Source organism: Macaca fascicularis, chromosome 8 (assembly GCF_037993035.2).
Source record: "Macaca fascicularis isolate 582-1 chromosome 8, T2T-MFA8v1.1".
In the NCBI taxonomy this organism is placed as follows: Eukaryota; Metazoa; Chordata; class Mammalia; order Primates; family Cercopithecidae; genus Macaca; species Macaca fascicularis.
In genome coordinates, this window is record NC_088382.1 from 14,754,119 (window position 1) to 14,781,539 (window position 27,421).

The following is a 27,421-nucleotide window of genomic DNA, read 5'->3' on the forward strand; positions in this document are numbered from 1 at the left end:
GGAATTGTGGGATCCAGGGTTCTGCGCATTTTAAATGTTGATGGGTGTTGCTCGATTCCCTTCTGTTAGGGCCATACCGTTATCTCACTGTCAATGTGTAAGGACGTCTATTTCTATTTCCTTGCCAACAGTTTCTTCTGACATCACACACACACATAAAAATAGCCCTTTGTTCCAAAAACATGGACATTTTACGTTTCTACTTAAAGTGTGCGCACACTGACTGAAGCTCTGTGTTGCAGTGATATGTGCTGCTAGGATTGTGGCTCTGTTTTGAATTTGCTAGCCAGGCTATGGCTTTCCACTCAGGTATTTTTTGTTTTGTTCATGTTGTTGCTGCCGTTGGGCCCGGGTAACCTGTGTGAATTTCCTTCTACTGCCCAGCCAGATTTCCTTTCCAGTGGACGTGATTAGTGTCTCATCTGGCTGCCCTGTTTCCTGGTGATCTGGGCTGAGTGGCTCCATGAGAAGTTGCACCCATCTTCTCCAGTAGTGCGTCTTTTCACAGCAAGCAAAACATTTTCACCACGTTTCTAGCGGGACAGGCACTAGCTCTTTTCTGGGCATCAGGAGACCTGGCTTTGTTCTGGTTCAAGCAACAGCTGGTGAGTTACCAAAGACAAGTCGCATCTGGCCCCTGGTCCTTTGCTTTATAAGTAGAATCACAGTCCGAGTGGGCATCACTGCCCTGGTCTCTATGTGGTGCTGAGTGTTGTGGGGATGATGGCTAAGTGTCCGGGTGCATTTCCACCACTAGGGGATTACAGGCCAGCCAAAGACACAGGAGGAAAGCTAACAGCCCTGGGCAGGTACACACAAGGAGAGGAGCCTGGGCAACAGCGTGAGACTCCGTCTCAAAAAAAAAAAAAAAAAAAAAAAAAGGGGTGGTTCCAAGCTCCTTGGTGTGATTGATGTGATCACAATAAGTCTTTTATCTCTAAGTCTTGGGCCATTGGACCAAGAGAAGAGAGAGCTGGTGTTGAGTTGTAGTGAGAGGTGCGTGGTTCGTGAGCCTGCTGAGCCTGGCTGGGACTCAATTCCATTGAGTCCCATTCCATTTTACCTTCTGTTTCCACCTTTTTCGTGCTCCTGCTTGTTTCTCCAGAAAAAAATGCAATAAATTCCTTTCAAAAACTTTACAAAAGCCATAGATGCTTATTGAAAATAGTTCAAATGATTTGGAAGACAGAAAGATAGTGAATGTTTTTCTCCTGTGTGTTTGGATGAATGTGTCTTTGGCGTAGTCACTATTAACACTGGGTGTATTTCCTTCCAGATCTTTTCCAGTGTACCTACAAATATACATGTACACATTGTAAAAAACAAAATAGTACCTGATAAACATTGAGTTCCCCTACTCCCACTCCGCAGTCTACCTGGACATCCTTTCATGGTGATACGATGAGACTTGATCGACTCCTTTTGTTCGCTGGAGTGGCAGGTAATAATAGCTATAGATAACTCACCTTCAGTGGGCATTTACCATGTGACAGGGTCTGTGCTCCAGGCAGGCTACATGAAGTGGGTCTTAAGGCTTTTTACTACAATGCTATGGGTGAACACAGTAATTGTTAACATTTTGCAAATGATAGAATTGCAGTAGAGAGAAGCAAAGCTGCTTGCTCAAACTCATGGCATGATTCCTGAGAGACAGAGAGAGAACACTTTTAAAACAATTGTTGTTATAGTCAGGTGATTTATGATCATTCAAGAAATAGTGCATTCAGCGAATACATTTCAGGGTCTGGTACAGTCTGGGAGCTGGTCCTGGAAATGCACTGGGCTAGAGGTAAGGGAGCGGTCCATTGGCCTTGGAACCCTAGTGCAAGGAGGGAGGTCCCGGGGAGAGGGGTCATGGAGAGGAGGTCTCTGAACAAACCTTGCAACATCCATTTCGGCTGAGTCTGGTCCGAGGTCTGGGTCTTGACATGTACACTTTTCAGAGATACTTGGTTTTGATTTTTATCATGGCTCACCTGAGCAGCCATGGTTTCAAACTGCCTGGAGATGTGGTCTGGCAGGCCAGTGCTCTGCCCATCCTTCCCGCTCCTGCAGGAGGGGAGTCATCCTGGACTAGAGGGCTTCGCCTGTAATCAGCTATCTCATAATAAGTGGATTTGATGCTGGTTTCGCTAGGTCAGGAAATTTCCCATTTGGAAGGAAAACTGATACTTGTTTTTGGGTTTTGCTGAGGAGCCACAGGGTTTAGAGCAGGGACTGGAAGTTTGTTGAGACACATGTGAGTGCACTCAAACATCTTCCATGAGACGTGGAAATGAAGACAGTGTTCCAGAGAGGTCCCTGGCTTTGGGATATAAATATTTCTGTAACAGAATGGCACTGGATGTCTGCTGTATTTTTTTCTCTGCTATTTTGGCAAGTTTTACCTGGGTGTGTGTCTCCTGTACAGAAGGTATGACATCCGTTTTTGCCACCAAGGGTTTACAGCGGTTGGTCCCTCCTATGTGGGTCACTTTTGTGCCGTGGTTTCTTTGGGGAAATTGTAGGTCTCCTACCCAAAGCACATTGCCCATTTCAAGGTGTTCCTGGTTTCTGAACACCTGTGGCAGTGCCTTCCCTGTAGGTGAAGCCAGCGCAGAAAGTACCCCTCCCCAGGAGGTGGGGACTGGTGATTGCCTGAGTGAGGAGGCTGGGGATGAGCCCTGGACTAGAACTTGTGACCGGCTGCTTTTCCTTCCCCTCCTCTCCCTCCTATTTTGCCACCACCCCCTCTTTATAAAATTTATTAAAAATTAAGCAATTATTTTGGTTTCCTTTATTCGCTATTCCTTGCTAATCGCATGCAGAGTGAGCCTGGGACAGTGGAAAGGAAAGTTGTATTTGGCTTCAGATGATCCTTCCAGCCCCGCATTGAGGGGCTTCCGCCAGGCGGCATTGTCAAGTGGCGTTGTGGAGGTTCTCCTTTCAGTCCTCAGCGTTAACCAGCAGAGGCAGGTGGTACTTATTCCTGGTTAATGTTGAGGAAGTTGAGCTCAAAGTGGCTAAGGGAACTTCCCAAAGTCACATAGGAAGTAGCAGAGTAGAACCAAACACAGATTGTCTCTGAATCAGGCAGGTCGTCCGATTCCAAAATGGACTCTTAATTTTTGGAGGTCAAAAAGCTGAACAGGGTCAGGAGATCGAGACCATCCTGGCTAACATGGTGAAACCCCGTCTCTACTAAAAAATACAAAAAAAACTAGCCGGGCGAGGGGGCGGGCGCCTGTAGTCCCAGCTACTCAGGAGGCTGAGGCAGGAGAACGGCGTAAACCCGGGAGGCGGAGCTTGCAGTGAGCTGAGATCCCGCCACTGCACTCCAGCCTGGGAGACAGAGCGAAACTCCGCCTCAAAAAAAAAAAAAAAAAAAAAAAAAAAAAAAAAAAAAAAGCTGAACAGACACAGATATTTCTCTCTCTCTCTTTCTTTCTTTCTTTCTTTCTTTCTTTCTTTCTTTCTTTCTTTCCTTTCTTTTTTTTTTTTTTTTTTTTTTGCTAGGGTTTTGCTATGCTGCCTAGGCCAGTCTAGGGTCAAGCTGTCCTCCTGCCTTAGCATTCTGAGTGCTGGGCTTACAGGTTTGTGTCACCACACCCAACAGAGCAGACATTTCTTGAAGGAAGACATACAAATGGCCAAAAAATATGTGAAAAAAATGCTCAGTATCGCTTATAATCAGAGAAATGCAAATCAAAACCGCAGTGAGGCATCATCTCATCTGTTAGGATGGGTATTATCGAAAAGACAAAAAATAACAAGTGCTGGCGAGGATATGGAGAAAAGGGAGCGCTTACACACTGTAGGGGGGTGTAAACTAGAGCAGCTGGGTGAGGGGCGCACGCTGACATCCCAGCACTTTGGGAGGCCGAGGCGGGCAGATCACCTGATGTCAGGAGTTTGAAACCAGCCTGGCCAACATGGTGAACCCCGTCTCTACTAAAAACACAAAACTTAGCTGGGAGCGGTGGATCACACCTGTAATCCCAGCACTGTTGGGCAACTGAGGTGGGCGGGTCACTTGAGGCCAGGAGTTCAAGACCAGCCTGGCCAACGTGGTGAAACCCCATCTCTACTAAAAAATACAAAAATTTGCCAGGTGCAGTGGCGGTTGTCCGTAATCCCAGCTACTCGGGAGGCCAAGGCATGAGAACCACTGGAACCCGGGAAGCGGATGCTACAGTAAGCAAGCCAAGATTGCACCACTGTACTCCAGCCTGGGCAACAGTGAGACTCTGTCTCAAAGAGAAAAAAGAATAAGAGTGAGTAAGCTAGGGCACCCACTATGGCAAAGAGTATGGAGGTTTCTCAGAAAACTGCAAATGAAATTACAGTGTGATCCAGCAGTCCCACAACAGTGTAGATACCCAAAGAAAAGGAAATCATTGTCGAAGGGGCATCTGCACCTCTGTGTTTCCTGCAGCACTGTTCACCATAGCCAACATATGGAATCAGCCTCGGTGTCCAACAGCAGATGATGGATAGAGAAAATGTGGTCTTTATACACAGTGGAGTACTATTCAGCCATAACACAGGATGAAGTCCTGTTATTCTCAGCAACGTGGATGGAACTGGAAGATATTATGAAATAAGCCAGGGACAGAAAGTTACACAGCCCATGTTCTCTTATGTGGAAGGCAAAAGAGAGTGGATCTCATGAAAGTTGAAAGTAGACAGAGGATCCTAGAGGGTGAGAAGGGTGGGGGAAGAGGGAGATAGGGAGAAATTTGTTAAAGGATACAAAATTATAGCTGGATAGGAATAAGTTCTAGTGTTCTATAACATAGGATGACTATAGTTAACAAGAATATATAGTTTCAGGCTGGGCGCAGTGGCTCATGCCTGTAATCCTAGCACTTTGGGAGGCTGAGGTGGGTGGATCACCTGAGGTCAGGAGTTTGAGACCAGCCTGGCCAACGTGGTAAAACCCCATGTCTACTAAAAATACAAAAATTAGCCGGGCATAGTGGTGGGTGCCTGTAACCCCAGCTCAGGGAGGCCGAGGCAGGAGAATAGCTTGAACCTAGGAAGCAGACGTTGCAGTGAGCTGAGATCACACCACTGCACTCCAGCCTGGGCAACAGAGCAAGACTTTGTCTCAAAAGAAAAAATATATATATATATCTATATATATAGAGATATATATATAGTTTCAGATAATTGGAGGAAGGGTATTGAACGTTACCAACACAAAGAAATGATAAATGTTTGAGATGGTGGATATGCTAATTACACTGATCACATACATTACATGTATTATAACATCACTATGTGTACTCTATACGTATGTACGGCACACAATTATGTGTCAATTAAAAAAGAAAAAGCTGAACTTAGATTGGAATGGCTATGAAGTAGCTAGCTTTTTCATATTTTTGATATAGACCCTAGGCATTTATTTTGAGTTAACTACCCTTGGCTTCAGAAAATGTTTAGTATTTGAATTTTAGCCTTGCATTTTATAATACAGAGAAGTAAAACTGTAGGCTTGCTTTAGATACAGTCACAGGGGTTTGCTGTGATGACTTTTTTATGTAATAAGGGGGAAATATACCTCAATTAATAGGCATACATGCTCATTTTTCTCCCTCATACACATTTTTAGTTGTTGTCCAGACATTGTGATACTTATGTAAACAGTATGCGATATCTTAGGTCGGAATCAGAATTTTAAGTTAAGAATACTTATATATTTTTCAAGCTTTCAAACTGGACATTTTACATGTCCATTATATAACTGTAATTAAATTTTCAAAAAAACAATACCTGTCTTTAATATGGGTGATGCTCTAGCTTTTTTTTTTGTTTGTTTTTTTGTTTTTTTTTGGAGACAGTGTCTCACTTTCTCCCAGGCTGGAGTGTAGTGATGCGATCATGGCTCACTGCAGCCTCAGCCTCATAGGCTGCAGAGATCCTCCCACCTCAGCCTCCCAAGTAGCTGGGACTGCAGGTGTACAATACCATGCCCAGCTAATGTTTAAAATTTTTTGCAGAGACAGGGCCTCCCTCTGTTGCTCAGGCTGGTCTGGAATTCCTGGGTTCAAGTGATTCTCCTGCTTCATCCTCCCAACGTGTTGTGATTACAGTCATGTGCCACTGCCTGGCCCCATATAAGTGGGATGATGACTTTAGTCTAGGAGTTCCACACCAGCCTGGGTAACATGGCTCAAGACCCCGTCTCTACAAAAACTAAAAAAAATTAACTGGTCATGGTGACACCTGCCTGTGGTCCCAGCTACTCCAGGAGGCTGAGGCAGGAGGATAACTTGAGCCCAGGAGTCAAGGCTGCAGTGAGCTCTGATCCTGTCATTGCATTCCAGCCTGGGTGACAGAGTGAGACCTTGTGTCTTAAAAAAGTTACTGGCTACCTGATTATTCATAGGAAAAAAACCTGAACTCTGATCTAAACCTCATACCTCGCACAAAAATTAACTCACAATGGATTATGGACTAAAATGTAAAATGCAAAATAAAGATGAAAAGAGGAGCGAGAGACTGGGAGAAACTATTTGCAAACCACATGTCTGATAAAGGACTCATATCTATAATATATTTAAAACTATCAAAATTCAGCAGTGAAACCAAATCATCTACTTTGAAAATGAATAAAAGACCTGAAGAGACATTTCAGATAACATATAAGCACATGAAAATTTGTTCAACATCATGAGCCATCAGAAAAAGGCACACTAAAGCCACGTCACTATACACCTATCAGAAAGCCTAAAATAAAAAGTAGTAACAAGGCCAATGCTGGTGAGGATGCGGGGAAACGGGATCACTCACACTTGGCTGGTGGGAATGGAAGATGGTACAGCCATTCTGGAAAACAGCTTGACAGTTACTTAAAAAACTAAATGTGCAATTGCCATAGGATGCAGCACTCACATTCATGGGCAGTTATCCCAGAGAAATGAAGACTTATGTTCACACAAAAGCCTTTATGTATCTGTTCATAGCAGCATTGTTTATGAAGGCTAGAAACTGGAAACAGCCCGGAGACTGCTCGGCAGGTGAATGGTTAAACAAACTGGTGCACCCAGGCCCCAGATACCACTCTGCAGTAGTTAATGACATCCGTGTTCATCAGTCTTTCAAACTAGAAACCACCATCATGCTTAATCCCCTTTATTCCATCCTGGGTCTGAGTGGATTTCATTTTGCATTTCTTTCCAATGCATTTTCCCTCTGTCCTTTCTAGTTGCACCTCATGCCTCATTTGAACTGTTGTAAGAGCCACCGAATTGTTTCTCTGCCTCATCATGGAATCCTTTCCACACTTCATGCCCCGCATTGCCATTGGAACAATCTTTCCAAAACATGAACAAACTAACTTAAAAGAAATATCCCAGGTAGCCTTCCAAATAAGTATAAGCTTTCTGTTAGAAGTTTGACTTCTTGTCTATAGGGAACCCCAGGACTGTAGAGAGACAGATTTGCTGTCTGCATTTTAAGATCAGGCAGAAATCCCTGGAGGGGCCCATGTGGAACAGTGGCACAAATACTGGTTCTAGAATCAGAAGCCCTCATATCCTGGTTCTAACACTAGCTGGATGTTCTTGGGAAAGTTTTGGTTTCATAACCTCAGAAACTCCATTTCTTAAGAAATGGAGATGAGGAAGCATACTGAAGGGATCACATAAGGCTGCTGGGAGGAGCGGATGAGGGGCTTGGTGAACATGCTGTGTAATCCATGAAGCACGTCGTATGTGTGAGAAGTGGAGCTGTGTGAATAGCGGTTCTGGAATCATTGTATGAAAACGATGGAAAGCACATTCGTAGTTCTGCCTGATGATACCACTGGGCACCTGTGTTGTACATGCCTGCAACATGGGTGAGGCCCGAGTCAGTACAACTCCCAGTTTGGTTTTCATGCAGTTAGAAAGGCCCGAGAGGACCCTTCCCCCCTCCAGCTGTAGGAAGGAGGTGGCTGTCTCCTGCCTATATTTGGTGGGATTGTCTGTGGCTCCTTAGGGACAGGAATGCAGGGAGTGGGGGAAGAAAGCCGGCCTGACTGCTCGCTAGTCAGCCTTCCCCAGGGAGGCGTGGAGGATTCATTTCGTGGTAACTTGCCAAGTCTTTCTTAACCCATCTTTTAGAAATGACCAGCATGACAAGTAAAAGACCCGTTCGAGACAGATGGGCTGTGTGTCCCCTGCGTTTATGGCTTTGTGGCCTCAGAGCTGCCAGAACTCAATAGATTTCTGGGGAATGCTGTGTCAGCCAAGGGGCTGAAAATAGTGAGAGGAAGAAAATTCCCCCTCGCTGCTCTGGTCCGGGAGTGATTACTAAGGAGAGCAGCATGGAGGGTCCAGCCGTGGGGTTCCTCTCAAGCACGCCCTCACCGCAGTGGGAATGCGGTTCTCAACCTCCCTAGGCCTCCGTGATTTTCATCTGTCACATAGTCACCTCCAGCAGGGATGTCTATGGTGATGAGATGAGGGAGCATCATAGCACATGTGGCACTTAGTACGCTTGCGGTGAGTGGACGCTGGCGTCAGTGGAACAGGAGACTGGGCGCTGCGTGTGGACGCACTCACGTGCTGCTGGCATGGGTGGACAGAGGAGAGAGGGACGCTCTGCAGTTCTCCTTTTGGTCTGTCACCCCCGCTGTTGTGAACAGAATCCGTGAGTGTATTCTGTTGCCCTAGTTAACTTGGTAGGCTGATTGCTCAACTTTCTGCTTCCACCTTTGATTTCTTAAGAATAGGAAAAGGAATATTTCAGTTACTTTTCAGGTTGATGGCATACATTCCTTGATATCACCTTAATGCTTTTTAATTTCTATGTATTTTGGATGCTGGAGCTTCCCTGACATCTGTGTTTTTATGCCTCACCCTCTCGTGTAACTGTTGGCCACACCAGGACCAGAGAGAAGTGACCAGAGCGATTGGTAGCAGGGCTAGGACTGGTATTTCCCAGCCTTTTGCCACCCAGCAGGCTCTGTTTTCTGTATTGCACTGCTCTTCCCTATTTCGACCCCTGTTAGGACAGTGGATGTGAAATGTAGCTGGGCGCTTTTGGGGGTGTGCTAGGAGTGTGGCAGATGCCTCAGACTGGCATTTTCCCCTGATTCTGAATTCTCATGACTCAAAGTCAGTCTCTAGGCTACTGACCAGGAAGATACAGGAAGTTGTTTAGTGTGGCAAACTATGCCAGGGCATTTTTTTCACCCGGCAATTTATTTGGTTTGGACTGGAATAAATCTTTGATATTGATTTCTTTGCCAATATTATTAGGGAGTGGGGCCTGACTTGTTAACTTAGCCCAGTTCATAGTGCTTAGAATCTCAGTGAGTGCGTGTTGAACTGAGCAGAAGTGTGAGAGCCACTTGGACAGTGGTTTGCAAACCTAGCTGCATCTGGAGGGTTGTTAAAAAAGCATGCGTGCTTACTCCAGACCAGTTGAAATAGAATCTGCAGGAATGGAGCCTGCGCAGCTATAGTGCTGTTAAAAACCCCCAGGTGGTTCTGATATACCGTAAAGGTTGAGATCCACTGATCCACAGTGAATTGGAGTCCTGGATCATAAACATGCCTTATGCTTTCACCAGCTTATAATGGTTCTTGTGCTTTAGAACTGTGAAAAAAAGTGTTATGCAAACAAATGTGGAAATAGCCTAAATGCCACATCCTGTTACTACCTGCCATGAAGTATATTTACCAGTTATTCACTCTATTCTGATCTCTACCCATTCCACCTTTTCTTCATGGAACAATAATTTGACAGTTGGTTAGGCAGAACCAGAGTAAGTCTAGTTTGATTCGTGGGAAACGATTTTGGGTATGAAGTGCTCTTTAGGCATTTATTGAACTCTCGTTTGTACCACCGCTGTGGTGGACAGTTTATAAATATTACTTCTTTAAACAAGGCCTATGGATTCAGGCTGCCTGGGTTTTGCTAACTAGCTGTGTCATTTGGGCAAGTTTTTAAGCTTATATAAACCTGACTTTCATCTATGAAATGGGATGACAAGGGGTCATTATCATCTCACAGGATCGTGCAAATGTGTGTGTAAAGTGCTTAGTTTGGTGCCTAACACATAGTAACTACTCAGTAAACTTATTATTACATCATCATCATATTCAAATGTAAATATTAAGAGCTAATAAATTTGTAAAAGGTAGTATACCCTTACCCCTTGAACCAAAGACTACTTTAGTTTTAAGTGTTTGGGATAATTTATCACTTAAATATTGGCCTCTTGAATACCTTGAATTTAAATTGAACATAGCCAGAGGATTTCATAATTGGACCGTTGCCTCTGGAAGTTGGAGCTTTGTTTGTTTTTTGGTTTCACTTCGTACACTAAGCATGTGGCTGTGCGCACCTTTCTGGTGACTTCTGGTACTGGGGAATCAAAGCTTCATTCGCTTCTTTGGAGGAGATGATCTTACGCTATACGAAGCACTCAGACTTTGTTAACTATGTACCATCCAGACAAGACCAGGTGCTTCCCATGGCACCCTGTCCTTTTCTTAGCTCTCTCATCAATCTAGCCTGTTCCTTCTATTCCTCTTTATACTAGAACTTCTCTTTGAACAAGGAATGTTGTTTTGTCAGTGCTAGGTCCCCAGCAGTTAGTAATGCCCAGCACATACTAGGTGCCTCCTGAATGTTAATAGGTGATAATCTAGCAGAACACAAGATGAATCCGCAGGTTGAGATTTAAGCTGTGTGGTATGAACGCTGCATTGGCAGACTTACTGAATCAATTTTGTTAATACAAGTTTAAAATGTCTTAGTATCTGACTTAGTTCAGGAATCATTTACTGAGTGTCTTCTAGGCCAGACATTGGGGACAGAAAGGTAATAATATATGATCCCTGCCTCATGCACAGGAAGTCTAGTGCGATGGACAGACACATGCCAATGGCTGCCATGGAATATGGTGAGTATTAAGATAAAGGGGCACCCTGTGTGCCCTTGGAGCATAGAGCAGGGCTTGTGTTCTGGGAACATGGGCTCCATGTGAAAACACAATTTAAATTAATTTTCTTTTTTCTTTTCTTTTCTTTTTTTTTTTTTTTGAGACAGAGTCTTGCTCTGTGGTCCAGGCTGGAGTACAGTGGTGTGATCTCAGCTCACTGCAACGTGCTCCCCCCAGGTTCAAGTGATTCTCGTGCCTCAGCCTTCTGAGTAGCTGGGATTACAGGTGTGTGCCACCACACCTGGCTAATTTTTGCATTTTTAGTAGAGATGGAGTTTCACCATGCTGGCCGGGCTGGTTTTGAACTCCTGACATCAGGTGATCCTCCCGCCTCAGCCTTCCAAAGTTCTGGGATTATAGGTATGTATGTTTTCATCCTTTTAAATATCTGTGGGTAGCACTTAACTTTAAATGGGTACTAATTAAACTATTGAATGACTTTAGTATGGATTGAATGACTTTGCTCGGGCCTCGTTTTTAATTTCCTTCATTAGAGGAAAAAAAAAAAAAATGCGGGTTGAATATTCCTCATCCAAACTGCTTGGAACCAGAAGTGTCTCAGATTTTTTTACATTTTTGGATTTTTGAATATTTGTATTATACTTGCTGGTTGAGCATCCTGAATTCAAAAATCCAGAATCTGAGCTGCTCCAATGAACATTTCATTGAGCATCACGTCGGCACTGAAAAAGTTGTGGATTTCAGAGTTTCTGGTTAGGGAGACTCATCCTATATGGGTGCTGGATTGTCACAGGACTTCTGGACCAGAGGTTAGGTGACTAGGCTTTGGTTTTCGCTTTGTTACTAAACAGGCTGTTTTCTTCCATAAGCTCAGCTTTAGATCCCCCGGTTGTCAAAGAAGGGGATGGGCCATCTGATGTTTAAGGCCTCTGTTAGTTCTGACTTGGAGACACCTGGCTTCAGTTCATCTTCCTTAGGAGTGGACAAAGAATATGGGAATTTTGAAATTGTTAGTCAACATCTACAGGGTCGTTGCAGCCTGGTTTTGGGTAAAGGTCATCTTTAGTGAGCCCAGGGAGAAGCACTGGTTTAGCTGTCAGCTGAGAGGGGTAAGCGGTCCTATTAATTTTCCTCTGTGGTAGTGAAAGCATTGTTAAGGGTCACAGCGTTAGTGGAGCTGGATGGAAAGAGGAGGGGAGCTCACTGTTACAGGTTATACTGAATGTCTTTTCAGTCACTAAATGCTTTTTATGATATGTTTTTCAGGATTTCAGTGTTGCATGATTTCTCTGTGTTTAGCACAGGAAATTTAACATCAGCAAAAAAGAATGCTCTTTCTTTTTTTTTTTTCTTTGAGATGGAGTTTTGCTCTTGTCACCCAGGCTGGAGTGCAGTGGCATGATCTCAGCTCACTGCAACCTCAGCCTCCTGAGTTCAAGCTATTTTCCTGCCTCAGCCTCCCAAGTAGCTGGGATTACAGGTGCCCGCCAGCATGCCCAGCTAATTTTTGTATTTTTAGTACAGATGGGGCTTCGCCATATTGGCCAGGCTGTTCTTGAACTTCTGAGCTCAGGTGATCCTCCTGCCTCGGCTTCCCAAATTGCTGGGATTACAGGCATAAGCCGCCACGCCTGGCCTTAAATGTTCTTTCTATGGGAATCTACAAAAGCCAGCTTTTGAGCCTAGTGGCAGAAAACCTCTTCTCCGTTGTTTAGCTGTGCTGTGAGCTTGGAGGGCTTCAAGCCCAGCTGAAAAATCTGTAGTATTTTCTGTCAGTTGGCTCTCTTGGAGAACTTAGTGAGCACTGGGCTGGAGTGATACTGTCAGAGTTCATGAGCTGTTTGAGGCTCTCGAAGCCTAGATACTGGGGTTGCCCAAATACATCAGCTGGACTCACTATTTCTCTGGGGAGTCGGGGGGTGGAAAATGCTGTGGTCTTAACTCTGCTCTTAATTTGACAGTGCTGTTGTTAATGGTAAGAATGATGTCATGCGTTTGTATTTTGTTTCGTAATTCACAGAGAATTTAAAAATCCATTATCTGATTTTATTCCCTCAGCAGTTCTGTGAAAAAGGCAGAGCAGTTTTCATATCTTCTGTTTTCCCGTGATTCTCTTGTGGCTCACAGAAGCTAAGAGCCTTCACCAAGGTCATAGGGTGAATGAGTTGCAGAGCTGGGAGTAGAGGCTCAGGCTTCTAGTGACCCTGTTTCTTCCTGGATAGCTCGCTCTGGTGGCGCTATGCTCAGGTAACTGCGCATGCTCGGGTAACTGCGCATGCTCGGTTTGGTCTTTTGTAAATTCCTGCCCCATTTTGGGGGAGGTTCTTGGGAGGCTTCTATTCATTTTGGAGCATTTATGTATCTTGTCCTCTCTCCCTCCCAGATGCATGGGCATTTCTGCAGGCCTCCGGGCTGGCCCTTGTGCGTGGGGGTGTCTCCTGCCTCCACGTTGCTTGCATGCCCCCTTCTGAAGGTGCTCTTCCCCACATGAAGCCCCCTCGTGCCTGCCTCCACACTGCAGGCTGTTCGGTAAATGTTACTGACTCAGCATCGTTGTTTTCTAGAAATGGGACGGGGTATGGATGCCAAGTTCGTTTGTGTGTGAAGGCTGCGATGGTATCATCTTGCCTTCCCCGTGTGTGCTCTTTGAGGGTGTCGCTGTGCTGCAGTCATCTGTGTTCCCTAGGGTGCCTCCCTTGGAGTCCCGGCCGTAGCAGACATGAAGTCAGTGCTCATGGTCTAAATAAGAGGAAGGCCAACAGAGCCATTAAATCTGGAAAATGACAAGTGAGGGAAAGGAATTTTTATTGAAGGTATGTGAAAAAGAAACCTTTTTAGGAAATTTGACCTGTTTCTCAGCTGGAGCTGAATTTCAGCTCAGAAAAGCAGCTGTGTGCCCAGAGGGCTTTGGGATTTCAGTTTGGACAGATGAATTTAATTTGTTGTTGTATTACCCTTTGGGGTTTTATTAGACCTTTCTCCCAAATGGAATCGATTTTTCTATACAAGTCACACTTCCTTTTTGAGAAGTGTAACACTAATTGTATGGGATGGTCTCCCAAAAGATTACCTGCCAGGAACCAAACACACTGCCTCAGACTCACGGCCCCTGGTTTCTGCCTGTGCAGCTGCAGGGGAGAGATGCACGCTCGAGCTGAAATCAAGACGCATGTCTGCATCTTCTCTTTCTTGACTGCTGTTTCGTCTCTGAGCTGGCCTGCCTTCAACGTCTAGGAGCTTGGTGGGTGTAGACACATTACGGTATGGAGGAGGGATATGGTGTTGCAACAGCCAGGAGACTCACTGAAGTCTCTGTTCTCTTCCTGCTCACTGCTCTGACTTTGTACAAGTCGCATTTGTAGGGCTGTGCACAGTGGCTTACACCTGTAATCCCAGCACTTTGGGAGGCCGACCTGGGAGGATCTCTTGAGCCCAGAGTTCGGAACCAGTCTGGGCAACATGGTGAAACCCCATCCCTACAAAAAATAAAAATTAAAAAATTAGCCAGGTGTGGTGGCTCATGCCTGTAATCCCAGCTACTGTGGAGAGGCTGAGGTGCGAGAATCACTTGAGCCCGGGAAGTCGAGGCTGCAGTGAAACATCATCACTCCACTCCCTCCAGCCTGGTCAGAGCAAGACCCTGTCTCAAAAAAAAAAAAAAAAAAAAAAAAAAAAAAAAAAAACAAACAAACAAACAGAAACTCATTTGTAATAGTGGCAGTAGTTAACTTTTGGAAGTTTGGAGAAAAGTTCCTAAATAAGCTGTGACCATGGACAACTTACTTAGCCTTTCTATGCCTGAGTTTCCTCATCTATGAAAAATGAGAGAATATGGTACTGATCTTACCGGATTTCAATGAGAACTCAACGAGATCAAACTCAGAGCCTGGCACCTCGTGAGTGCACACTCAATGTTATTATTTCAACATTTTAGAGGAAAAAGAATGCTAATGGGTCATTATGGCCAAACGTAGTCTATCACTGGCATTACTATGGTATTGGAAGGAACTTGAAATCTATATAGATAGTGTGATGGAGAAAGTATTTTGGGGATTGGCAGCATTTATTCAAAGGACAAAGGACGTGTCTGTCCTGTGTGGAGAGCTGTTTCCGCTTGTTTCTTTAAATGCTATGGGAAAAGCAGTTGGCCCTGTGCTCTCTGCCGGACAGCTTCAGTCTCCATGTGTTGATTTGGCCAATTGTCGCTCGCTGTCATCATGGGAGCAGCAGTTGAAGGGACACCTTGTCTTGATTTGCATTTTTGGGTGTTTGTGCTATTTATAGACAATTAAGACATGAAAGCCTGTTTATGGTAAGCTGGCAAATTCAGCAAAACACGGAAAAACCTGTTAGCACAGTTTGCACGTGTGTGGGCACAGAGCAGCCAAATAAACACACATGTTTTCCTGTATTTTAAAAACCCTCTGGAAAAAAAAAAAAAAAAAAAAAGACATTAAACCATTGCCCAGATGGCTTATAGAGCTAGAGCTTTCTCCTTGAAGTACATGAGTATGGCTGTCCGACATCTGAAACCCAAAGCCATCTTAAAACATCACCATCATTTTGATGCTACCCCTACCCGCCGTGTTTTTCCATTTGTAAGGGACAAGGATCCAGGAAGGAAAGTATCAGCTTACAAAGGCTTTTGTTACAATTAATCGTTCATGTTCTTTCTTTTGGTATCTTATTCTCTGTTTACATTTTATTTTTATTTTTACTTTTTTTGAGACAGAGTCTTGCTCTGTCACCCAGGCTGGAGTGCAGTGGCACGACCTCGGCTCGCTCCAACCTCTGCCTCCCGGGTTCAAGTGATTCTTGTGCCTCAGCTTCCTGAGTAACTGGGATTACAGGTGTGTGCCACCACGTCCAGCTAGTTTTTATGTTTTTAGTAGAGACAGAGTTTCGCCGTATTGGTCAGGCCGATCTTGAACTCCTGAACTCAGGTGATCCACCTGCCTCAGTCTCCCAAAGAGCTGAGATTACAGGTGTGAGCCACCGCGCCCGGCCGCTGTTTCCATTTTGTAACGCTAGCCTCACCCCAGTGTAGGGTGGTTGGGGTATTGTTCTTCCTGCTTCCTGGTGTATTTTCCTCTGCAGCATTGATCACTCTTTAACATACTTTTTGGTTGTCTGTCTCTACCTACAAAACTATATGTTCCCTGGTATATCACCAGTGCCTGACACGTAGTCAGTCAATATTTGTTGAATGAATGAATGAATGAATGAATGGGCTGAAAGGACCTTCTTCTTCTTTCTTCTGTCACTTCACACCAAATGCTTTTGGAAAATGCTATGTGAACGGGGATCGTAAGCAGGAGAGGTTACACACATTGCTGTGGGATAGCCCATCATCCTCTGATACTTGTCTGGAAGGAGGTGGAGTGCTTGAGTAGAAATGATACAAGACAACTTCTTCAGGAAATCAGCCAAGTGTCACAGCTTTTCACATAGGTGTGTGATGTTTGCGTATGTATGTATGAAGAGCTGTCGTGTTCTAGAATCACGGGCCTTTAGATCCCTTGTACAGATAGAAAAGTAAAGGTCGAGGCCCAGGAGTGCTGCAGGCCACTGAGGTAGAGTCCCTGTCTGCCCTTCTCAGTGCCCGGTCACTTCTCACTGCACTCCCCTCTTTACTGCTAAAGCCACTTTCCCTGACTCTGAATGTGTAACCACGAGGGAGAAAATGTACTCCAGGCTCACAGTTTGTGGAGAAAAAGCCCAGCAGCTGAAAATCATGTTCACAAAGTTTGTACCTAGAAAAAGTGGCCATTTCTATCATGTCTTTAAATTTCCCTGTTTCTCGTACATTTTATGAACAAGACAGTAGAAGGAGATTCGGGAACAGCAACTTTAGAACAAGGGGGAAAAAATCAAATCTAGAACATTTCAGTTTCTGTTTTCTTCTCAGTTTAGGGCTGAGGCACTTTAGCTTTCTGTCTAAAGGACCACTCAAATCTGATTAGAAGCCATTGTGGGCTGGTAATTATCCATAATTTTAGAAAGATGCAGCACCAACTCTGTTCTCTAATAGCAGGCTTATTAATTTTAAATTTGCATGGCAGGAGAAGCAGATGGTGAGGTGGGATAAGCGTTCAGATGCTTGGTCATTGATAGTTTTTTACTTCCATGTATCACATGGGGATTTGGGACCCGGGAAGCCCCCTGAGAAGTGATGATTTTCTGTCCCCTAACCAGCTGGGTTCTTTTTCATCCTGAGCTCAGAAAGATTGCTCCTACTGCAGCCAGGGAAGACAGGTGGTTGACTGGTTAGAAATCACGGCAGGTTATTTTCTCCATGGGCAGTTCGCATTTGGAAAGCAGAGCTATCAAAAAGTTGTCTTCTCTATTGTATTTCAAATCTGGGTGTTTAAAACATTGTGTAAGCAAATTAAGCGTTTCTTTAATGGTAGTTGTGTGTGTTCTTGATGTGAATGAGAAGTGTATTCCCTTGTGAAATCCCTAGGACTTTATAGGAGGATGTGAGCCTTAGAACAGTAGTTGGTTTTCTAGATGATCATGTAGACATGATGCTGAGCACCAGACAAAGATGTCAAGTGATTTAAAAAATTTTTGTCTGAGTTCAGATTTTACACCAATATTTAGAAAATCAGCAAAAGAACTTGGAGGAATGTTCTCAGGCATCCAGTTCAGCCTCCTGCGCACATTGTCATAAAATCCGAGCGTGTGTACAGGGAGGCACATTCCTTTCTATTCTCATCACAGATCCTTCCCTGGCTCTGCACCTGCGTGTCATGCGCGTCCCTGTGAAGAGACCACCAAATAGGCTTTGTGTGAGCAATAAAGCATTTTAATCACCTGGGTGCAGGCGGGCTGAGTCCGAAAAAGAGTCATCGAAGGGAGATAAGGGTGGGGCCGTTTTATAGGATTTGGGTAGGTAAAAAAAATTACAGTCAAAGGGGGTTGTTCTCTGGGCAGGAGTGGGGGTCACAAGGTGCTCAGTGTGGGAGCTTTTTGAGCCAGGATTAGCCAGGAAAAGGAATTTCACAAGATAATATCATCACTTAAGGCTAGAACCGGCCATTTTCACTTCTTTTGTGGTGGAATGTCATCAGTTAAGGTGGGACAGGGCATTTGCACTTCTTGTGTGATTCATCAGTTACTTCAGGCCATCTGGGCATATACGTGCAAGTCACAGGGGATGCGATGGCTTGGCTTGGGCTCAGAAGCCTGACATTGCCCTCTTCCCTACCTTCCCTAGCTTTTCCCTCCTGTGCGGTTCTCTCACAAAGTGAATGGCCTCAGCCACAGCTTCTCTGCAGCTGCATCAGACTGTGGCGACAGGAGTGGTGGCTGCTGCAGGGTCTGCTGTCCCCACGGAGCCCAGTCTTGCTTGCCGCTGCAACCTGGTCACCATTTTGCCCCGAAAGTATGTAATTCTACAGAATGAGAGCCCACATGCTGGGGATGGAGGCGTCTTTATCACGGTGCTCTGCATATTTTAATCTTGGGTGGAAAGTATGGAAAAGTATGTGATACCTGTGGTTGGATGTCAGAAGGACGTTGTGAACTTGATGTGGACTGAGGATGTTAAGGTGCAACAGGCACCCCGGCTTCATTAAATGAGACTTCCCCATCTCCCTGCCAGGCACGCACAGGTGTATGGCCACGTCTTATGTGTTATCCTTATCTAGAGTACGCCTTGTCATCATGCTTAACATTACATGATGATATTCTGCCTCATAGAGTAGGTCCCAAACTGCATTCAACACAGAAATGTACTCTTGCTATTATACATAGAAAATGCTTTCATATACCAAGTGGGAGAGCAGTCCTAAAATCTGGGCTGAAATCGCAGAAGGAAGGCATTGGAAAGCAACAGATTCCCTAGTCCAAAGCTGGTTTTTGATGAACCTAGAAACAGGACCAAGAGAAGTGAATTTGCCTAAGGCCCTGACAGTGTCTCACGGTAGCATCTGAACCTAGCAGTTTCTTGACCTATTTCTTTAAATGATTAGTCAAGCTTCCTCTGATTCCTATATAAACATATTCCTCATTCATTCTTTTGTTTCAGTGAATTATTGCAGTGCTACCACGAAACAGTATTTGAGTCAAAATGTGGCAGTGTTGATCCCTTCCCAAGGATTTTAGTTGCACAGTTTTTCAAAGTTGTGCTTACAGTTTCTTGTTGGTTGCAAGGTGTCCTTTCAGAAGCCAATTGTGTGGTGTATTTATGTTGATTGTTGGAGGTAGTTTGGTTAGAACCTACTTCGAGTGGCTGGCGTGGGCCTGGGGGACAGTGACAGCTGCCTGCTTCATGGGCAGAGATGAAGTAATTGCTTCCTGGGAAGTACCATCCTCCTGGCCACACTCTCCAGCCCATTTCGTTTGTGTTGGTTTCCTTGGCATCTGCACATTTCTGGCTTCATGTGAGTCTCATTGATTTTAGCGTATGACTTCAGGCTGTGGGGAAGAATGGCCATTTTAGCACAGAGATGCACACAAAGGAACAACTGGCTAAATGTGAGTGAAGACATTTTTGGGGGGATTTCATTTCTTTTATTTTGTAACAGGCAGTCTGGGAAGCAGTCTGGACACGTGGCCTGCGCTGTCACAGTTCCTCCTTGTAGGATCACAGATGTTTGGAGATTGTAGTGATAACTGTTATCATTGAGAATGTCATTCTCACAGGCTCTAATAAGTCAGGATGTATTCAGTGTTAATTTGTTAAAGACAACTGTATTTCTAGCCAAATCCATGTGAGACGTTTCTCCTGGCAGTGTTGCTGGGGGGGTATTCCCGTGGCTTAGTCTTAGGGAAGCACACGCCTTTGAATACTGCTGAAGCTGTGAGTACCCAAAGCGCACCGGAGTACTTTTACCATACGGGGTGTTAGTCACTGATACACATCTCAGTCAGACCTGATGGATTCTTGACCCCTTCCTTTTTTAATTTTTTAGTTTTTAATTTTAATTTTTGTTTTTTAAGAGCACAACCCCTCAGGTGGCCACCATGAATCTCTGGTGTTTTCAGTTGGCTGCAGCCTATTTGCCATCTCTGGTTCAAACATATTCGAAGCCTGATGATGCTTTCCTCTGTTCTTCTGCTGTGTGACCCCCGCGCCCACAGGGTTCAAGACTGTCAGAGCTGGGAGCCACCTTCACAACTACCAGGGTTTCCAGAACCTCCTTCCTCTAGCCCTGGGGATGGAAGAGATGTCATCAGAGGTGAAGGCTTATTAGGTTTACATGCCATTGATAACGAATGAGGAGGTTTTCTTTTATATAAGGGGAGCTTCTTAGAACGTGCTTTAGTAGGGTAAAGAAGCTTTTGAGGTTTGCTTTCTCTGGAAAGATAATTTGTGATCCTGCCCTTGTTTTCAACAAAAATATAATTTGCATACCAGTGCATGTTATGTTACTGGGCACTGGCTGACAAATGGTTCTTAACTTGTCATTCACTCAGCCACTGTTTCTTGAATGGCATATGTGTGCCAGCTGTAGTAGGAACTCGCTGGGCTCTAGGACTAACCCTTATGAAACAGAGGTCCTGGGGGAAGCAAAAGCATATAACTATAAACGTTTGAGGTGATATCAGAGGGGGTGCCTATAGGTGCAAAACTTCGTTCATTCATTGCCCCATCTAGGAGGTTTTGTGTCTTAGCAGCGTGTTCCATAGCAACACATCCCTCGATCAAAATATTCATCATATTGTTTTGAAATTCTCTGCTTACGTATGTGTTTTTCCGACTAAGTTTAAAACAGGTTAAGGACAGGCTATGGGGTATGTACTATATATATCTACACACACACATATATTTATATTTATATACATTACCAATGTAAATATACTATATATATAAACACATAAGTATTTCTCCCTCTCTCTATATACACACACACACCACACACATATATACACACACACACATATATATGAAATACACACACACACACACTTCTACTGCCAAGCACAGAAAGTCAAAACTAGGCAAGGGTTCTTTTAGTGTTCATGAAAAAATAGATGTGTTAGTTGAGAGCGTCCTTCAGTTGCCAGGGGAAAGACAGGATGGGTTCACAAAGGGAGACAGTGTTTTAGTTTTGTTTTTGTTTTTGTTTTTTCTTTGTTTAACTCTTGAATTCAAAATACTCCAGACTTATGGAAAAGTTGAAAAAATAGTACAGAGAATTCCCATATACTCTTCCCTCAGATTCCCCAAACATTTCACCCCATTTCTACTTTCTCTTTCTCTCTCTGTGGATATAATTTTTTTTTTTCTGAAATGTTTGAGAGTGGAAGGTAGAATGCAGGGCAGGGTGAAAGGTGGAAGGAGAGACGTGGGTTGGGAGGCTTTTTTTTTTTTTTAACATTCTGAGATGGAGTTTCGCTCTTGTCACCCAGCCTGGAGTGCAATGGCACGATATCGGCTCACTGTAACCTCTGCCTTCTGAGTTCAAGTGATTCTCCTGTTTCAGCCTCCTGAATAGCTGAGATTACAGGCACCCACCACCATGCTTGGCTAATTTTTTGTATTTTTAGTAAAGGGGTTTCACCATGTTGGCCAGGCTGGTCTTGAACTCCTGACCTCTGATGATCCACCCACCTTGGCCTACCAAAGTACTGGGATTACAAGCATGAGCCACTGTGCCTGGCGATTTTGGAGGCTTTTGCAGTAACCCAGAGCGCTATGATGAGGGCTGGACCTGGTTGGAAATGATGAGAAAGGTGAGAAGTGGTTAGGTCTGGCATAGAGTTTGAAAGGAGAGTTTAAATGGGTTAGATGACAAGAGAGAGACGTGGCTCTGAAGGCATAGTAGCCCTTGCCCTGCTGGGCCGGACGAGACAGGCAGCCTAGGGCTACTACCACACCCTGCGGGCAGCTCAGGACCTGGGCCAGCGGAGGAACCAGGCAGTGGTGCTGGCCAACTTCGGGACCCTGTGCCTGCACGCGGGTGCCAGCAGCATGGCCCAGCACTACCTCCTGGAGGCCGTACGGCTGTTATCGAGGCTGTCCTGCAGGGAGTGTGGCCGGGACTTCACCACGTGCTCCTGCAGCTGGGCCACCTCTGCACCCACCAGGGTCCGGCCCAGCAGGGCAAGGGCTACTATGAGTGGGCCCTTCTGGTCACTGTGGGGATGGGCCATGTGGAGAGTGAGTGCCCCGGTTCCTCATGTGCTCCTTCCGGGGCCACTCAGGTCAGGGCACACCTGGGGTTTGTGATTCAGAAACAAGTGGTGGTTTTTCCACCATTGAAAGTGCTGAGTCATGGCCAGCAGCAGATGTTGGCAAGCGCCCTGGAGACAGGCGGTTCCCACACAGGGCTAGGCTGTCTGCCCTACTGGGGCAGCCAGCTCTTCCCAGTTTGCCCAGGGACCATGCTGCCTTGAGCACGGAAAGTCCTGCGTGCTGGGAATCCCTAGCCATAACCCTGGGATCAAGGCAGGCTCTGCTGAGCTGGGACTTGGGGCCCCTCCATGAGCCAGGCCGTGAACGCCGGTTCTTGTGCCCGTGTTATCTGCTTGGTATGTTGGCAGGCTGCGCACCTGTCATCCCACTTCACAGAGGACACGGGGCGGGTGATTGCCCAAAGCCGCAGAGCAGTTCATGCAAAAGCAGCTCGTTGTGCACTGTGTGCCAGGCCCCACCCACAAATGGGGCTTGTGGGGTCCTCGGGTGGCAGGGACTGAGCGTGGGAATGTGAGCTTTAGGCCAGAGAAGCCACAAAAGGGTAAGTGGTGTGATGGCGGGGCAGCACTTGGCCCCGGGTTAGGGAAGCCTCTTTAGTCTGGGACCAGAGGGTTGAGAGGATTTAGTCAAGTAATAGGTGGTGGGGGAGGGGCTGGTGGTGTAGCCTGTGTGAAGGACCAGGGATGAGCGAGTGTGGGTGAGTGGTGGTGAGTGAGTGGGGGTGAGGGAGCGGAGGTGTGATTGGGGTGAGTGAGTGGGAGTGTGAGCGGGTATGAGTGGGGTGTGAGCAGGGGTGAGCGAGTGGGGATGAGTGAGCGGGGATGAAGGGGGTGTGAGCGGGGGTGATTGAGTGGGGGTGGGTGAGTGGGGGTGAGTGAACGGGAGAGAGAGCGGGGATGAGTGAGTGGTAGTGAGTGAGCGGAAGTGTGATTGGGGTGAGTGAGCAGGGATGAGTGAGTGGGGGTGAGTGAGCAGAGGTGTGATGGGGGTGAGTGAGCAGGAGTGTGAGCGAGGATGAGTGGGGTGTGGTGGTGTGAGTGGGGGTGAGTAAGCGGGAGTGTGAATGGAGATGAGTGGGTGGGGGTGAGTGAGTGGAGGTGTGATGGGGTGAGTGAGTGGGAGCGTGAGCGGGGATGACTGGGGGTGAGTGAGCGGAGGTGTGATTGGGGTGAGTGAGCGGAAGTGTGAGCGGGGATAAGTGGGGTGTGAGCGGGGGTGAGTGAGCAGGGCTTATGCAGGGAGGTGCAGAGTTAGGAGTGGGTGGTTTGGGTGCTGGATGGTGAGAAGCTCTTCTGGAGAGCTAAGCAGGGCCTGGGGCCTCAGGCTGTGGCTTGGCCTTTTCCCCAAGAGCTCTGGGGAGCCATGGAGTGCAATCGAACAGTCACTGCAGACTGAGCAGTGAACAGACAGACAGTAGGTGGGCAGGGCTGTCTGAAATCTAGGCCGCAGAGGATAGATGAGGAAGTTGAGTCCAGGGAAATGGCCGAGACAAGGGATACTGTTGTGGGTCCCCTCTGCCTTGCAGCGGTTTGTCATGGCATAGTGAGACCACTCAGAGATGCCTCCTGTGGCCTGGACCAGAGTCCCAGGGGCTGTGGCCAAATCTGCCCATTTCCCAGCACAGGCCTGGCACCCACTCCTGGCCCTAGGAGGGATGAGATTTTGGAAAGGACCGTGTGAAGGGGCCCCGGTTCAGACCCAGGCTTCTTCCCCAGGGGCATTCTCTGACTGGAAGGAGACCCTCCAGGAATCCAGCGCCCCAGCCCCCACTGCAGCCTCCGGTTGCTCGTGGCATAATAGCCTGTGGCACCTCCTCCTAGGAGGCCCTCCCCAGGGTGCTGGGGGATTCAGACTTGGAAATGCAGGCCAGGGAACGGGGATCATGCTTTCCTGTCTCCCCACCCCGCGCTGAACGGTCGAGGAGACCGAGGGCGGGGCTGCTACCCCACATGCTTACTCGGGGTCATTTTTGAGTCACTTTTGGTAGTTTGTGTCCTTCTAGGAGCTTGGCTGTTGTGTCTAGATGGTCTGATTTGTTGGTGTACAATTGTTCGTAGTGTTTTCATGGAATCCTTTTATTTCTGTCAGGTCGGCAATAATGTTTCCTCTTTCATTTCTGATTTGAGAAACTTGGGTTTTTAATTTTTTATTTATTTCTTTTTATTAGAGATGGGGTCTCATCATGTTCCCCCAGGCTGGTCTTGAATGCTGGCCTCAGCGATCCTTCCACCTCGGCCTCACAAAGCTCTGGGATGACAGGCGTGAGCCATGGAGCTCAGTCTCTGATTTTAGTCATTTGTGTCCCATCTTTCTTTTCTTGGTCAGTCTGGTGAAAGATTTGTTAATTTTGTTATTTTTTTCAGTAAACTCACTTTTGGTTCTGTTGATTATCTCTTTTGTTTTTCCATTCTCTGTATTTTTACTTCCCATTTCCACTCTCATGTTTATTATTTTCTTCCTTTTATTTGCTTTGGGTTTAGTTCATTCTTTTTCTAGTTTCTCAAGGTGGAAGGTTAGGTTTTTGATTTGAGATTTTTCTTCTTTCTTTGAATGTAGACATTTACAGTTATAAATTTCCCTTTCAGCACTGCCTTAGCTGCATCTTGGAATTTTTGATACACTGTGCTATTTTTTTTTTTAAAAGGCAGAATTTTGCTCTAATGCCCAGGGTGGGATGCAGTGGTGCAATCTTGGCTCACTGCAACTTCTACCCAGGTACAAGCCATTCTCATGCTTCAGCCTCCCAAGTAGCTAGTATTACAGACGTGCACCACTGCACCCGGCTAATTTTTATATTTTATTTTTTTATAGAGACGGGATTTCACCATGTTTCCCAGGCTGATCTCAAACTCCTGGACTCAAGCGATCCTCCCACCTCGGCCTCCCACAGTGCTGGGATGACAGGCGTGAACCACTGCGCTGTCCCGGGCTGTGCATTTGTTTGCATTCTTCTCAAATTAGTTTTCAGTTTCCCTGATGGTCTCTTTGACTCACTGGTTGTTTAGGAGTGTGTAATTTCCACATATTTTTGAATTTCTCACATTTCCTTCACTGTTGATTTCCAGTTTCGTGCCAGTACAGCTGAAGAACACCTCTGCTTCGGTCTCAGTCCTTCTCCATTCACTGTGGCTCATTTTGTGGCCTGGCACATGGTCTGTCATGGGGAATGTCCCCTGGGTGCTCGAGAGGACTGTGTATTCAGCTGTTGTTGGGTGGCGTGTGTAACAGATGTCCATTTGGCGTACCTGGTTTCCTGTGTTAATCTCCGGAATGTTTCTGGCACTAGAAAATCAGAAACTTTCCACCGTTCCCAGCGCCCTGGCTTTGGGAGAGGCCAGTGAGCATGTGGCTTGGGAGCCTGGTTGCATGAGAGAAGCATGTGTGGGAACACCAGGGCCCGGCTTTGAACCCCATTCCCCCAACATGATGCCATGTGTGGCAGACATGACGCTTGGCTTTGCTCTCTCAGCGTTCCATCGGCGACAGGGGCTACTTGTGCCCCTGGCCTCATCAGCTCAGGCTGAAGGCAGCCCTGGTCCTGGCCTGAGGGGCTTTGTGAAGCAGAAATAGATGGCCTGGTGCAGGGGCCGAGCCTGGCCAGGACCTCGGCCCTGGGAGTTGTAAAGAAGGCTGGCCTCTACCATGAGCCTCTGCACCAAGGTGTGCCCATGTGACTGTGTGCTCGGCGTCTGCCCTGGCACGGGTGCATGGCCTGTCTGCGCTCAGTCTCCCCGCCTATGGGGCCCAGGCTCACAGAGGTGTGAAAGAGGCAAGCACGGCGCAGGGGCCTCCGAGCCCAGCCAGCCTCGCTTCGATGCTGGGAGACTAACGTCTTCCATTTTGTCTTCTGCCCAGGCCAGTTGCGGGCCGTCCACCGGCTGTGCTACTTCTACAGCACCGTCATGCCCACCGAGGCCCAGTGTGTCATCTACCATGAGTTCCAGCTCTCCCTGGCCCGCAAGGTGGCCGGCAAGGTGCTGGAGGGGCAGCTCCTGGAGACCATCAGTCAACTCTACCTGTCCCTGGGCACCAAGCGGTAAGGGCTGGCTTTGCAGTGGTGGAGGTGGGGGTGGGCAGGGCAGGGAGGGGGGCAAAGGGAAGCTGGCCCAGGACACCAGCAACCCCTCTCCTTTTGATCATTTGGTTCCTTGGCATCAGATGTTTTGAGCTGGTGGGCCTGGGGTCGTCCCAGGGCTGCTGCTGGCCCGTGAGTCCCAGCTTGAGCCTCCCTTGTTGGGTCAAAGGTCATCTCAACCCCAGCAGAGGCAGTACGTGCACTCTGGGCTGTTCTTCCTACTATGATGGCTTTTGTCCTCTGACCTCTGCCTGCCCTGAATCTTCACTCCTGGCCTTCATCTGTCCCCTTAAATGTGACCACAGCAGCCACCTGTGGCTTCTCTCCCACAGAAGACAGAGCCAGTTGTGTCACCTGCTTCCCTGGGACAGGGTTTCAAGGTCTCACGTCCCATATGTGGCCTACTCGGCTTCCCCCAAGCATCCTGACCTGGTGGGGTAACCATGGCCCTGGCCACCCCACCCACAGGGCCCAGTGACATTGCTGCAGTCACACCCCCTCGAGTGTCAGACTTACTGAGAGGGCAGGGAAGGAGCCAGATTCCATGGGGACCCGGGAGACTGCCTCCAGTCTTGGTCTCAGGTTCACAGAAGGAAAATGGGCCAGTGTGCTAGAGCCATGCTTCTCAAAGTGTAGTCCCTGGACCAGTAGAACAGCATCCATGTCACCTAGGAGCTTGTGGCAAGTGGGAGTTCTATGGCCTGCCCCAGGCCTGTGGAGCCGGAAGCTCTGTGGGCAGGGCCAGCAAGCTATAAGGACTGGCCTCCAGGTGACTGTGATGCCTGCACACCTTGAGAACCATCGGCCCAGATAGCCTCTGAACACTAACGGCTCCTGGTGCGTCTGGAGAAGACACAGGTCATGTCTGGGAGGCAGGGGAGATGGACTAGCACACTCCTCCTGCCACAGGGCAGCATGATGCTCGATTCCCTCTGAAGGATGTCCTTCATCTTTTCCATGCCATGTGTGTTCACCCTGGCCCTCCCAGCAGCCTGGGAAGAGCAGAACACTGCACACACAAGAGGGCCGTTCCCAGTCCGCACATTCTAGATTCATCTGTCACCAGACCCACGGGAGGAGGCAGACTGGTTCCAGGAGGATGAGAACCCTTGTTCTGACACCTGTGTCTGATTCCAGGGCCTGCAAATCCACTCTGGACTACACCAAGGAAGTCTGGGGATTTTCATTGACCTTCAGAAGGAAGAGAAGGAGGCGCATGCCTGGCTGCAAGCAGGGAAGATCTATTACATCCTGCGGCAGAGCGAGCTGGTGGACCTGTACATCCAGGTGAGTGGCAAGGGATGCAGGAGGACCCCTG

General features: G+C 46.9%; 1 protein-coding gene across 11 annotated transcripts in view; it reads left to right on the forward strand.

Annotated features, from left to right (window-relative positions):
- LOC135964653 (uncharacterized) overlaps positions 1–27,421 on the forward strand; it is a 37,189-nt gene that overhangs the window by 1,426 nt on the left and 8,342 nt on the right. For 3 of the 11 annotated variants that reach the window (XR_012417069.1, XR_012417070.1, XM_074000296.1), the window contains exons 1-3: positions 19,092–20,067; positions 25,884–26,064; positions 27,241–27,390. Coding sequence is in view for 6 of the 11 variants with exons in the window: in XM_074000296.1 (XP_073856397.1) it covers positions 19,923–20,067; positions 25,884–26,064; positions 27,241–27,390 (476 nt within the window). In the remaining 5 variants the exon portion in view is untranslated. Of the gene's footprint in view, positions 1–1,274; positions 1,442–10,753; positions 11,282–13,040; positions 13,130–13,803; positions 14,124–15,614; positions 15,733–19,091; positions 20,068–24,839; positions 26,065–27,240; positions 27,391–27,421 lie in introns of those variants that run through there. The other 8 variants (XR_012417073.1, XR_012417074.1, XR_012417072.1 and 5 more) reach the window with 8 other exon arrangements.